This window comes from Labeo rohita, chromosome 18 (genome assembly GCF_022985175.1).
Source record: "Labeo rohita strain BAU-BD-2019 chromosome 18, IGBB_LRoh.1.0, whole genome shotgun sequence".
In the NCBI taxonomy this organism is placed as follows: domain Eukaryota; kingdom Metazoa; phylum Chordata; class Actinopteri; order Cypriniformes; family Cyprinidae; genus Labeo; species Labeo rohita.
The window spans coordinates 29,860,870-29,876,013 of NC_066886.1; the positions used below are offsets into that span (position 1 = coordinate 29,860,870).

Sequence of the window (15,144 nt, forward strand, 5' to 3'; positions counted from 1 at the left end):
CAATCTCTTTCTCTGTCATTCAGACTCAGAGGTCAGATTGGCCTCCCAGCTGTCCTGAAATCAGCTCTGTAATAACTCTCCTGCATATGGTACTCAATCCCATGCTGGCCCATCTGATGGCATCTGAGCTCCTCAGCTGTCACTCGCTCATTCACACGCTCCCTTTCCTGTTTCATTTATACATTAATTCTTGGTTAGTGAAAATTAATCAAATTAATCAAAGAGATACAGCGTCAGGGCCTTTTAGGCTCAAAACACTTTGTTTAGACTGTCAATTCAATTTATGTTTTTAGTGATTAACTTAAGTGATTAATTTGGTGTGACTATAAAAAAAAAAAAAAACACGCACACACACAGGCTATTTTTTATATTAAATGTCAAATAAATCTAAAATAATACAAAATAATTGTAGTTATACATGTGTTAGTGATGAGCTTTGTAATGTTTAATATTGAGTTAATATTAAACTTTAGCCCAGTTAGGATGAGTAGATTTTTGCCCATTTTCTCTTGTTGTCCATAATTTTAGTGCATTCCTACTAGGGCTTCACAATTAATTGAAATAAAACGTGAAATTGTGATATCGCTTAGTGCAATTACCAAATCACAAATACTGTGTGTGCATGCAAATAATTAAATATATGTGCCATGTGTTTCATATTGAAGCATGCCACTGTGTTTGTATATTTACTTTAACTGTAGTACTTGTAGTATTTTTTTGGAAACACTCAATTTATTGAAATATTGCAATAGTACTTTGTTTTTAGTAATTTTATTTATTTATTTTTTTAAATATATTTATTTAAAATAATATAATTTTGATTAATAACGTTGTTGTTGTTGTTGTTGTTGTTGTTGTTGTTGTTGTTGTTGTTGTTGTTGTTGTTGTTGTTGTTATTATTATTATTATTTATTATTTATTATTATTATTATTATTATCAGAGCTGAGTAGGTTACTTACAGATAGTAATCCATTACAGATTACATGATGAAAACTAATTGGTAACATAATATAGGTTACTCATTTTAGGTAATGTATTCTGACTACTTTTTAGATTGCTTTAAAGTTGTTTTAAATAATTAAAAAAAAAAAACACATTTTTTAATACATTAATTTTACTTTTTATTTAATTTTTAGTTGTAAATATTATTATTACATTAAATCAAATGAAATTACAATTTACCATATTGATACAAAATAACGAAAAGAAAGAAAATATTCTGTTTTTGATATAAACCTAATAAAAGGCCTTAAACATTACATTAGTGAGTTGATAGAGAATGAATAGTGAATAGTGAGTTGATTTTAAAAACCCAATAATTAATTAAATAATAAAAATGTTAAATAAAAACAATTTTAACAGTTGAACACTAAAAATATAAATATTTGTTTACCTGCATGTCAGTGCAACCATTAACGGACATCAGAGAGCTGTAAACATGCAAATGTTTTGTTAAATTAACTATAGCAATATTTCAAGCCAGTATTATATTTTAAGGGGTTTAACTGACAAAAATGACATTCCAGGTTTTAAATATTTTTGTCCAGACTTCTAGAATCAATAAATTCTGAATAATTTAATGCCATTGTGTGAATAATATGTAATCGTGTAATCCATTAAAAAAAAGTAACTTTAATCTGATTATTAGTTAAAGAAAAAAAAAATTCAGTATACTTTAGTTACAAGTAATTAATTTTTGGAATCTGATAATGTAATCCAGATTACATGTAATCAGTTACTACCCACAATGAGACCTCCTGCTGTATTCACTCTCTCTTTGCTGTGGATGGGACACTGTCTCCTGGTACTGACCAGATGTCTGTTCATATTCCACTTGCCCTTTTTATAATACGCTCATTATAGAATGCAAAAGACCGTGTGTTGATGAATTATTGAGCTGTGTTGTCTTTTGCTGTCCCACATTTGCAATTCTGTTTTGTTAGAGTGGGTGTTAGATGGTTTGCTGTTTGCATTGTACCAGATGCATGATATTAAAGGCTCAGCTTTGCCAATAATCTGCATGTTGTCTGTTTGTATGTTTTCAGTTGGGGAATTCGTGAGTGACGTCCTTCTGGTGCCAGAGAAGTGTAAATTCTTCCATAAGGAGCGCATGGACATGTGCGTCAGTCATCAGCAGTGGCACGGTGTGGCCAAAGAGGTAAGATGTTAGCGTCCAGTGCTACTTACAATGATTTGTAACAATTGCACAAAAACTACTGCCCAAAAACAGATACAGCGCAGCAAATAATAACAGAAATCATAGGGAATGGGCCTCATGCATGAAACCTTAAATATTTTAGTAAATTCTAAGTAATTTTACCTTCCCGAAAAGTGTCCTCCGGTTTCACAAACACTTCGTAAACATCTGATTTGATAGTTAAGTGTATATTAATGAATTCAAATCATTAGTTTTGCTGGAGTTTCATGAATGAAGTCCAGTGAACGTATTGGAAATCTAATCTACAGCTTTCTAAAGCCAACTTTTGGTCCAGTGACATTTGACAGATAGCTAAAACAAAACATGGAGGAGGAGCAGAATCAGTTTGAAATGGGAATTTGTAAAATTGAATTTCTAAAAACACAATTAGACCCGCTTAACTGAAATTCTCACTGGTTGCTGTAACAGCTCTCAACTTTTAGTTGCTGTGACAGAAAAAGGACCCTATAAAGTCTGTTTTATTTTTCCCAAATAAATTTTTTTATTTTTTTCCAAATTCCACTTTAATTTTTCTATATTGCATTTTAATGGTTAAATTTTAGCAATAAAAAAGTGACTAATTAATTTAAATCATGAAATTTGTGCAATTTATTCAAAGTTTAATTAAAATGACATTTTAAGGCCTAATGTTTTATTTTTTTCCCAAATTTCTTTATATTTTTTCCAAATTCCATGTTTTTTTATTTAGTGGTTTAGTTCAATTTTAATAATCAAAAATCATTTCTAATATACTGATTCATAAAATATTCATAAAACATAAAATTTAGTCATTTATAAATATTATTATTATTATTATTATTATTATTATTATTATTATTATTATTATTATTATTATTTTATTATTGTTGTTGTTGTTGTTATCATTATTTTTATTTTATTTATTTTCATTATTATTTTTAGCATTATTTATTTTGTACAAAAACAATGCCCTATGTTTTTGCATTACTTTGCTTGCTGTTTAATTGTAAAATAAGAAAAATCTCCTTCATACATGTGAGGTCCTTGTGAAAATTGTAGCAACGTTTTGGGGTCTCACAGCTGTCAACATGAAATACAGTGCCCTCCACTAATATTGGCACCCTTAGTAAATATGAACAAAGTCGGCTGTGAAAATAAATCTGCAGTGTTTATCTTTTTGATCTTTCATTTAAAAAATTCTAACCTTTCATCGAAGTAAAACAATTGAAAATGGAGGGAAAAACTCATTATGAAATAAATACTTTTCTCCAATGCATGTTGTCCACAATTATTGGCACCCTTAGAAATTCTCTGAATTATGTTCCCAATCATATTCTTTCTTTTTTTCTTTTTTTTGTGCACCAGAGTGACTAGGAGCATGAAACTGTCTAGCCATGACAAAATTATAAGGAGGAACACAAAGAGCAAATTCAATTTTTTATTATTATTATTATTATTATTATTATTATTATATGACTTCATTAACAATCAGTCTTTTGCAATGTGATTAAATTAAATTAAATTCAATTCAATCCGTAATTTTCAGAGGTTTACTATGAAAATTAAAATGTGGAAGAATTGTGATTCCTTAGTTTTAATAAAATTATTCATTTTAAAAACCTGGATTCCTCATCACATAAATCAAGGGACCCTACAGAACATGACCTTTCATTTAACTATTAGCAAACAATTTTCCTCTACATCTGTGCAATCCCCCATGCTTGTTGAAATCGATGTCTTTTCAGTGTAGACTTGAGTGTCACACTCTGTTTGTCTCTCACAGTCTTTCCTGCTGAATGCTTGAGTCTTCACATTTCACTCTGATAATTGGATAAGCCGATCTGCTGTAATACGGCTAATCTCTACACTTCTACCACCTTACACTGCATTGCAAATCTGCTATTGAAGTACTCATCTCATACCTCTCTTATTTTATTAACATCATTCAGTTTCCCTGCCGCCTGTGCTGTCTTTTCTAATCACTGGTGCGTACACCTCAAACCTGATTCACCTTGAATCTATGGATACGTTCACACTGTCAATGTTTGGGACTGAAAACCGCTTTCACTTATAGGTGTGAGTTTTGAAATGTCCCGTTCACACAGCAGCTTACAGTAGCGTCTGGAATATGAACGTGCAACAGTAGTCAAGCCTGTATTCCTTTCTAGTAACCATAGCAACAGTGACCAAAGTAATATAAAAAATGGCAACGTCCATAAAACTGAAAGCCTTATCACTTTCTGACATGACTAGTCCAAGTGAGCTGTGAGTTCATTCATCAAGCGTTCTTTAACTGACAGCAGCTTTTATATTTGGCTGGAGAGCGGAGCATTTGACTCACACGCAGAGCGCAAAACTGACTAGAGGCTTCAGTGGAGACTGGATGTAAAACTTTCAGATGACACGCAGCTCATTTCTCTGTCACTGTAAGTTACTGAAACCGCACATGAAAGCACGTATTAAGAACTCAAATACAGGACTGATAACCACATTTTGCTGCTGTGTGAACGTGGCCTTTTTTGCGGTTTTGGGTGTGACAACTGCAATCATTGGAGGGCTAAAATTACTGAAGTTTTTATTCTTTGTGTGTATGGGATAAAATAACTTGTACTATTCTGAGCTTGCATTGGCTCACATAGTGGTATTTAGGGATCACTTACTATCTTAAAAAATAGGTAAATAATTACATACATAAAAAGAGGCAAAACATATAATACATAAGGCATCAGCATTTTAAGACACATGCACTACCGTTTGTTTAAAAATGTTTTTGAAAAATCTTATGCTTACCTTTATTTTTAAGATGCATTTATTTAATTAAAAAAAATACAATACTAATATGAAATATTATTTTACATCTCAATCTCATTTGATTTAAAATTTATTATTATTTTTAAATTGTCTAAAAGCTGAGATATGCACACCAGTAACCAAATATTGATTAATCAGTTTACTTAACTGTAAATATCAGTTGAATTGTAGCTTGTATTTTTGCGTTACTCTATTTTTGCATTACTTTATGATTTCTTGTTGTAAAAGTAAAATCTCCATCATAGTGAGGTCCTTGAGAAAATTGTAGCAACGTTTTGGGATCTCACAGTTGTCAACATGAAATACAGTGTCCTTCACTAATATTGGCACCCTTGGTAAATATGAGCAAAGGCGGCTGTGAAAATAAATCTGCATCATTTGTCTTTTTGATTGTTTTATTTAAAAAAAAAAAAAAAAAAAAAAAAAAAAAAAAAAAATCAAAGTTCTAACCTTTCATTCAAGTAAAACAATTAAAAGTGAAGCTTACACTATGCAAACAATGTTTTTCTCCAATGCATGTTGGCCACAATTATTGGCACCCCCGGAAATTCCTATTAGTAATATATCTCTGAAGTATATTCCCATTCTTATTTATTTATTTATTTAAGCACACCAGGGTGACTAGGAGCAGAAAATTGTCCAGTGATGATTCCTGTTCTGCAGGATTATAAATGAAGAACACAAAGAACAAATTCCATTAATCGTCCATCACAAGAAGTAAAACCAAAGAGTATAACTTCATAAAATAGAAAGTGGCTGTAAGAAAAGAGCTAAAGCATTGAAAATTCCCATTTTCACCATCAGGGCAGTAATTAAGATGTTTCAGTCAACTAAAGATGTTACAAATCTGCCTGGATGAGGATGTGTGTCTGTAACGTCTCAATGAATTGTAAGGAGGAGAATTTGAGTGGCCAGAGACTCTCCAAGGCAGATATTAGTTGAGTCTTGGGGTCACAAAAGCCTAAAAAACTATATCAAACAGGCCCTTCATCACCACACGTTGTTGAGGGTTTAAAGGTGCAATTGGAGATCTTGGAAAATGCTACCTTGAGCTTGATAGCACTGAAAGCGAACATCCCACCCTCCCTGCAAATCCCAGTCCAAAGCCTGAACGCATCTATGCACACAGACCGGACGCTCAGAGATAGCATTACTACAATACATTATAACACCGAGCTGAAATAGTTAAACGGCCCAGATAGGAAAACTGTGTGGTGACGAAAAGATGGCGTATTTTCCCAGAGTTTAAAGGGGTGCTATTATGCTTTTTCACTTTTTGAACTTTAGTCAGTGTGTGGTGTGTATCTTTGGGCATAAAAAAAGATCTACGAAGTTATAAATCTCAAAGTCCACTCCAAAAGGAGATATTTCTTTTTTTTTTTTTTTTTTTTTTTTTTTTTTTTATAAAAAGAACTACAACAAATGGCTCCTTTGGACTACAGCGTTTGTTTTTCACATGCAATGATAGAAATTAGAATTGTTGGAGGGAGGGTAGGGACGAGGTGGGGGATTAGCCCAACTTTAGCGATGCAGCGCGGAGAACCGCTTTAACGAACCACAGCACGGCAGGTATAAACAAGCATCGACTAGAGTGGCCACTTCAGAGCTGTAACACGCCACAGACATGTGCAGTACAGGGGGCGAAACACATGCCGAAGCCGTGATCTACTGCGGTTGCCGCGTTGGAGCCGTAAGTGGGCGTGCCGCAGGCGTGTGCAGTGTGTGGTAAGAGATTTATTCATTACAGTGTAGATAACTTCACTTACAACATGAGTTTTTTTTAAAATGCATAAACTTGCACTAAAATAGGCTAGGCTAATCAGTGATGATGTTCTTTGATAATGTTAGGCTGCTTTTAGCCTTGTGCTGGAGCTGGTTTCGGGCAATGAAACGAAGTATGTAAATAATTAAATGCATTAGCATTATAATATCATGTATTGTTGATCTCGCAGGCTGACGATAGGACCCAACACTACTGTAGCGTATTATTTACTCACCCTCCATGCATCCTAGGTGTAAATGACTTCCTTCTTTCAGACGAATGCAATCAGAGATGTATTAGAATTTATGAACCACCAAACATGAAAGCATGTTCTAGTACACACCCAAAACAAAATCAAGACTTTGCAGAAGAGCATAATAGGACCCCTTTAATAAAACGCCTCACTCATCCACATACATAGGGATCGAGTGAGGGGAAAAATGTACACAAGCTTGTGTCCGACTCAAGTCACAAACAGAAAGGAAATAAATAAAATAAAGTGACCAATGTCGGTAGAGCAAGTCTTCTCTTCACCTTTCCAGAACGTACAGACAGACTACCAAAACTACTGTAAATGCTCTAGTGGCTGTTCAAATGGGGTTGGCTTCTATGGTCGGATAAAACTAAAACTTTTAGCAGCAAACACCAAAAGGGTTTGGTGCAAAGAGGGATAAAAAGTACCCCTTGAATTAAAGATCAAAAGGGTAAACAATGCAGATTTATTTTCACAGCCGCCTTTGCTCATATTTACCAAGGGTGCCTATATTAGGTGAGGGCACTGTGTATGGATAGCAATAATTTAGCCATTTAAGTTTTTGAACTGACATTAGCATCCCAGATGCATATTGTTGTGAGTTTGCAGAATGCTGTGAACTCTGTGCACACAACAGGGTTGAAGGGGGCACAAATAAGTTTAGCTGCAGTGTGTATGTAGTCACAATGTGTGTTGGTACTGTAAATCACCCCGAGCTGCCGTCATTCAATCTCAGTGTGTGCATACTGAAAGCATCTCCGTGCGCTGACTCTACTGATCCCGGGACAGACATTTAAGAGCTCTGCTGAATTTCTTCGGGCTGTTCTTACACAGCAGACTGGCCTTTCAAAGCACATTTGCTCTAATTGAATGGGATTTCTTGACTCTCTCTGTCTCGATCTCTCTTTAGGCCTGCTCTAAGGGGAACATGGTCCTGCACAGCTACGGCATGCTGCTGCCCTGTGGCATTGATAAGTTCCACGGCACTGAATACGTCTGCTGCCCGTCTACTCGTCCTGAAGAGCCCGCACCTCCTGCTTCACCCTCTAAAGAGCTGGATGATGAGGATGAGGACGAGGATGAGGAGGTGGAGGAGGAGCCTGTCGTTGAGGATGAGGAGGATGAAGCAGTAGAGGAGAGGTAATGTAGCGCACGTACAGTGTTCCACTAAGGACAATGACTATAATAATAATTTTTTGTTCCCAAAAAATTTCCATGCAAGGAGGTTGATCTCTAATTTAATCAAGCTTAATGATTGCTAAAAGCCATCTGACTCATTGTCGTCGTTTGTGTCAATTATTTACTATCCAAATTTTTTTGGCGAAGGCACAGCCTCCTTAACCTCCTCACAACAAATGCCCCTGGCACACTTATCAAAGCATGATGTATTAGTATGACTGAGCTGTCGTATCTTATCACACTTTGAGGAGTAGTAGCTGAGACATTATGTGTGTGAGAGCGTGCGCTGTGTGTGCGTTTGTGTAGGATAAATTAGGTTGACCATCTGGATATTTTCGTGAGCCATGCCTTTGACCTCTGACAGCTGCTTGATTCACTTCCATAAATCATAAAACCTCCAACCTGTGCTCCTCCTCTCCCTCTGTTTCCTTTTCCCTCTCATCCCACTGTGCTCCTGTCATTTCTTTGTCTCTTCTTGCTTTTTACCTGAATTACTCTAATATGTCCTTTGTATGTAGTTCACCTAAAAATAAAACATTATCTACTATAGTAGATGCATCATTTACTGTAGTATAATTTGTTTTAAATTTGATTTAAAATATATATAGAACATATATATATATATATATATAATACCTGATTACATGTAATCTGGATTACGTAATCAGATTCCAAAAATTAAGTATTTGCCATCATATTAAATTACATTTTAAATACTCTTAATCAGACTACAGTAATGATAATTTTTTGCATTGTAGTCGATATTCACAATTATCACATGATAAATGTCACATCTTTATTTCTTTCAAATTTAAAGCAAGATTTTTGCTTAAATTGTAGAAAGCAGACCGTTAATTTACCTTAAAAAAATGAATATCTTAATAGAAAAAATAATTTCTTAGTTTCTGCATGTTCTAATGAGTGATATTGTTTCAAATAAAGAAATAGGTTTGTGTTTCCTGATATTATTAATAATAATATTACTTTTTTGTGCTTAGAAATGAATATTGGATCGTAGAAGTATCTTGATACAGTTAGGATGCAGATGTAAATTTTGCATCATCAAAATGAGTAACATCTGTAAAAATAGTAGCAGCCTCACCTTTATATGGTGAAATTTTAATCTTTTTTTTTTTTAATTAACCATTGGTTTTCCATAGTAGCATACATTTGTAGCATACAAGTCATGATAACCACAGTTCAAATCATGCATATAGCACACCTCAATACCATGGTAAAAATGTAACTATATGATTTTTAGGTAATTGTCTGAAAAACAGTAGTTGGAAAACATTTAGTATAAATGCCGGTCCGTGTGGCACACTTCAAATGAGTAGTGCTGTTTGCTATTTTGTTATCGTTTTGTCTAGGAAAATTGTATCATGATAATTAATCAAGTGATGAATGTTTTTTTTTTTTTTTTTTTTTTTTGTAGTTTAATTTTGGTTTTAGTCAAAAAAATAATAACCCTGTTGTTTACTAATTTCATTCCAAACCTGCATGAATCACTTTCTCCTACAGAACACAAAAGGATAAACTGTGAAAAATGTTCAAGCTCCTCAAACGCAAAATGCCATTTTAATGAGATTTGATATAGTTACTTTTTCAAAGGCTACTTTGGCAGTAATACTATTTTAAACATTGAGTAGATGTAGATTGGGACACTACTGATGTCTGTTTAATTTTTCAAAAAGGCAAAAAAGCTTTAAAAATGTAACATTACTTCAAAGTCATATTCATTCTGTCTTTCTATCTTGTTTTCAGCGATCCTGTTGTCAGCGAGCCGCCTGCTCCAGAGAACACAGCTGAAGAGGAGGAGGAGGAACAACAGGAGGATGACGGAGACGAGGAGGACTACCACTACGTGTACGAAGATGAAGAGGACGACCGAGACAGTGAGGAAAAGGAAGTGAAGAAAGACAAAGCTGCCATCCCTGAGAGCCAGGATGTTGACAGAACTCTGCAGGAAGTGGAAGGTCAGTATCACACTGTTTCCTTTGTTTATTTCCTTACTGCCACAGTGTCATTCATTAATACATATTTCTGCTCCTGTTCACTATAGTGTTTTTTTTTTTTTGTTTGTCTATACATTTGTTTTTGAATACAAGTATACATTTTATTGTTTGACATTGTCGATACATCCTATATAGCGCAACAGTTGGGGTCCGGAAGTAAATCTCATTCTTTTTTTCCGTTGAGAAATATATTTCTGTTAGTAATCTATAAACCATGCAAGATAGATTAAGATATGACTCTGTCAAAGCCAAACGTCACTGTGATTTTAAACTTATTTTTAAAAAATCTGCATGCTATAGTCAGAATGACATTACCCAGAATCCTGATAAAGATGAATGCACCAATCAGAGACGTCGCCGTTACCATGGAAACAAAATTATGGTAGAGCTCAGCAGTGCTCACTAGCCATGAAGCATGTAATCAAATAATTTCCCTACACTCTCAAACTTATGTGTTTGTGCATAATATTTAAGTTGTCTTAAGAAAGCTAACTTACTGATCTGCTATATAAGCTGCTGCTGCTTCTTCTGAGCCAAAACTTTGTCAGTATCTCCTCTTAGAGCTTTAAAGCTACAGCCACCAAACTCAGGTCAGACCTTCAGACTGGTCTGAAGTTAGTTGCTACATCTTTTCTAACTGATCTGGCCTATGGTTTTCAAAAAACAGACTATCAAAACCACCTAACATCCCATAGACTTGCATTGAGGGGGTGAAAACTTTTATAAAAAGAGACCTATGGTGCATCTAAGCTGTTTATTGCTATAGCAAAGCTTAACAACTCCCTACTTAAAACAGCAAGAAACAGCCTAATCTGAATGGCTGCTTTGGCTGCTTTGGCTAGTTTTTCAGGCTGGTTTTAAAGTGGTTTTGGCCACTTTTTAGCTGGTCGGGCTGGTCTTAGCTGGCCAAGCTGTGAGACCTGCTAAAAGACCAACCAAGGTTAAACCAGCTAGACAACCAGCCTAGGTTTTAGCTAAAACCTTGGTTTTTAGCTGATTTTTACTGAATCAGCTGGTGTTAGCTGGTTTAAACATGCTAATTAACATGATAATCATGCTGGCAACATATGCTAGAAACACGTTAGCAACATGCTAGTAACTTGTTAATCATGCTAACATGCTAATGCTATGCTAGTTGTGCTAACAACACGCTAGTAATGTTAAACGTTAAAAACATGTTAGCAGGAAGCTAGTACCTTGCTAATCATGCTAGCAACATGTTAACATGTTAGTAACTTGCTAATCATGCTAGCAACACGTTAACATGTTAGTAACTTGCTAATCATGCTAGTAACATTCTAGTAACTTGTCAATCGTGTTTGCAACATTCTAGTAGCTTGCTAATCAAACTAGCAACATGTTAGTAACTTGCTAATCATAGTGAAAACATGTTAGTAACATGCTATGCATGTTAGAAACATGATAGCAACATGCTAGTAATACGTTTTACATGCTAGAAACACTAGAGACATGTTAATTGTGAAAACAACATGTTGGTAATATGCTAATTATGCTAGTAACTTCATAATCATGAAAGCAACATTCTAGTAACTTGCTAATCATGCTAACAACATGCTAGTAACATGCTAATCATGCTAGAAACATGCTAGCAACATCATCATTATCATGTTAATAGTTAAAAATATGCTAGCAACAAGCTAGTAACGTTAATCAGGTTGTAAACATGCTCATCATGCTAACAACATGCTTGTAACATGCTAACAACATTGTAATCAGCTTATACATGTAAGCAATGTGTTAAATCATGCTCGCAACATCAACTTTCATATTTTTACAGCTGCTTCAAACTTTCAGGCTAACTTTGTCAAACTATTTTTTTTTTTTTTTCCAGCTGATGAATGATAAACACACATCCAATCAGAATGCTAATTAACATGATAATCCTCCCTTTAATAAACATTTAATGCAGCAAATGACAGCAGTCGGGGGTGCATGCTTATAAAAAACTGAATTGTTTGGTGTGGATGCTAATATTTTTATCGTTATATTTATCGTTATATTTGTCGCCTTTAGTCGTTCCTCAATGAACGTTCTAGGTGCAAAGTCTATGAACAAAGTAAACGGGGATAATACTTCTGGACCCAAGGTCGCCGAAAAAGTGTGCGGTCGCTGTTGCGCTGTATAGTTCAAGGGCATTACTGATTGTTGCCCCCGGTGACTGGAGGCTCTAACTGCGCCTCCCCTCCTGTGTTAGCTGTGTGTTCTCTGGAGGCGGAGACCGGCCCCTGCCGCGCCTCTATGCCTCGCTGGCACTTCGACATGCAGCAGAGGAAGTGTGTGCGCTTCATCTACGGAGGCTGTGCCGGCAACCGCAACAATTTCGACTCAGAGGAGTACTGCATGGCCGTGTGTAAACGTTTGAGTAAGTCACACTCGTTACCAAGGACTCCGCCCCCTTCTTCTCCGCCCTGCTCTTTCCTTTTGCTTCTCTCACAATGCTAATGCTACACTAGCCTACCTAAATGTCAATTTAAAACAGCCTTGCTTTAAAACAGTGTGTTGCAACCTTGGAAAATGAATGTTTGATTCCAACTGGGTGAGATGCATTCTATATTAATGTAATTTTCTGTGTTGCGTTTCAACTGTAAACATTTGGCAGGGAGAAATTTTAGAAATTAATATTTTATTTAGCAAGGTTGCTTTAAATTGATCAAAAGTGATGATAAAAACATTTATAATGTTACAAAAGATTTCTATTTCTGATAAATTCTGAACTTCCTATTTATTAAACAAAACTGAAAAAATTCTACTCAGCTGTTTTTCAATAATAATAATAATAATAATAATAATCATCACAACAACAACAACAACAACAATAATAATAAATGTTTTTGAGCAGCAAATTGGAATATTAGAATGATTTCTGAAGGATCATGTGACACTGAAGACCATAGCAATGATACAGAAAATTCAGCTTTGAAATCACAGGAATAAATTACATTTTAAAATATATTCAAATAGAAAGCAGTTATTTTAAATAGTAAAAATATTTCAACATTTTTCTGTTTTTGCTGTACTTTGGATCAAATAAATGCAGGCTTGTTGAGCAGAAGAGACTTCTTAAAAACATTGAAAATCTTAGTGTAATATTAATCAATTTACTTATGTTAATTTGATTTAAATACGTATTTAAAGTGTCATTAATACTAATAATAACACTTTTTTTTTTTTAATTATTGTTATTAGTAGTAGTAGTAGTAGTAGTAGTAGTAGCAATTTAACATTATAATCTTTATCACATTGTTCTTACATTTTACAAAAGCAAAAAGCCACTTCAGGTCATTTGTTTTTAACACAGTTAATGTTGTTGCTTTAATCTAATCTGATTCGGTCTAATATGTTCTTATCCTGTTATTTCTGCTTGCGTAGTGTCCCATCCTTTGTTACTCAGTCTTTGCTTTCGCTTTGTGTGTCTTTCAGTTCTAATCTGCCAGTGTTTTAAATTTATGTAGGAGTAGAAACTATCATCCTGTGTTCCTGAGGCAACATGAAACGACGGCTTTAATATGATGGGGGTTTTTTTTTCACGTTAACCTTCATAACTCAAGGTTTCTCTTGGGCTCTTATCAGTATAGATGCTGAAGACAGTTTGTTCTCATCAATATGCATGTCTGATGTTGCCTTTTGTGCACAGCCTTATGGGTAATCATGTCGGTCTTGTCATCTGTATACTAAGGAAATCTGATCTGAGCTCATATCTTGATCATAGCGTGCAGAACTGCGCAGTAACTCTTAAGATAAATGCTAAGGAGAGCGCTTCTGTCAGAAGAGAGCTATTCAGAGGACAGGATGAAAGGAATGGGAAATGAAGGACTGTCTGGTTCTCTCAGAATCAGGGGAATTACAGAGTCATCTCTTGAGTCGTAGCTCTCGGTGGGAAGCTTATTCTTCGCTTTGGTCTGATCTTAGTTGTCTCCTTTTTGTCGGCTGCTCCTCCTTTGCTCCTCTGGACCTGTCTGTTGATCTGTCTATCTATTTGTTTCTGTGTGTAAATGTGTTTGGAAAAAGTGTTTCTCTAGCTCTGTACAAAAAGATAGTAAGCGACCTAACTGTCTGCTGGCTACCTAGATGGCTGGCCTCCCAAAAAAAAAAAAGAAGCCTCCTAACCATCATTACAGCTTCATATGAAAATAACTAAAGCCCCATAAAGCATTGCAATTGATATAATAAAAAATGTATAAACCTATTTAAATATCAGATGAAGAATTCGGAGTACAAAAATAAAAGTGCCAGTATTACAAAATATAAATCACATGTTTTTCTAAAGTAAAAGACATTTTAAAGTAACAGACATCAACAGAGTTTTTTTAATGTATTTTTGATCAAATAAATGCAGCCTTGATGAGCATAAGAGCATTTATTGAACCTGTGCAACAACCTGTACAGCTCTGGTGAATTCCATGTTCAGAATGATTAAGGCAGTGCTAGATAAAAATGGTTTGACACAAAATATTGAAATTTTGGACACCGTTTTGACAAGTTCACGTGTGTGTGTGTGTGTATGTATGTATGTATGTATGTATGTATATTAATATAATATAATTAATTTAATTTATATTAATAAATATATAATTATTTAATTTATATTTAATTTATAAATATATAATTTTTTTTCCCCTGATAGTGTAAGTAATTTTTATTTAATGTATATACGTTCAAATACCATTGTCAACATTTGAAGTGGATCAGAAACGTTCATCAGATTCGTCCTAAGGCAAGAACGGGTATTGTTTTGGTTTTAGGACAACTTTGAAATGTTTTGATCCACTTCAGATGTAGACTACTGTATTTAAATAGTTTGAAAGTGACTCTGCGTCATTTGCAGTGCTTCATGGGAGTGAGTGGGCAATTAAAATGTAGTTTTTAGCGCAGTTTGCTTTTGTGATTCTCTAATAGGTGGACATTTCTGTGCAGAATCATGGATAA

At 34.6% G+C, this 15,144-nt stretch overlaps 1 protein-coding gene across 5 annotated transcripts in view; it reads left to right on the forward strand.

Annotated features, from left to right (window-relative positions):
* The window catches only part of aplp2 (amyloid beta (A4) precursor-like protein 2), a 101,163-nt gene that overhangs the window by 59,549 nt on the left and 26,470 nt on the right, over positions 1 to 15,144 (forward strand). For 4 of the 5 annotated variants that reach the window (XM_051135748.1, XM_051135746.1, XM_051135747.1 and 1 more), the window contains exons 4-7: positions 2,047 to 2,159; positions 7,914 to 8,143; positions 9,947 to 10,158; positions 12,413 to 12,580. In XM_051135748.1, coding sequence (XP_050991705.1) covers positions 2,047 to 2,159; positions 7,914 to 8,143; positions 9,947 to 10,158; positions 12,413 to 12,580 — 723 coding nt within the window. The remainder of the gene's footprint in view (positions 1 to 2,046; positions 2,160 to 7,913; positions 8,144 to 9,946; positions 10,159 to 12,412; positions 12,581 to 15,144) is intronic. The other variant, XM_051135750.1, reaches the window with a different exon arrangement.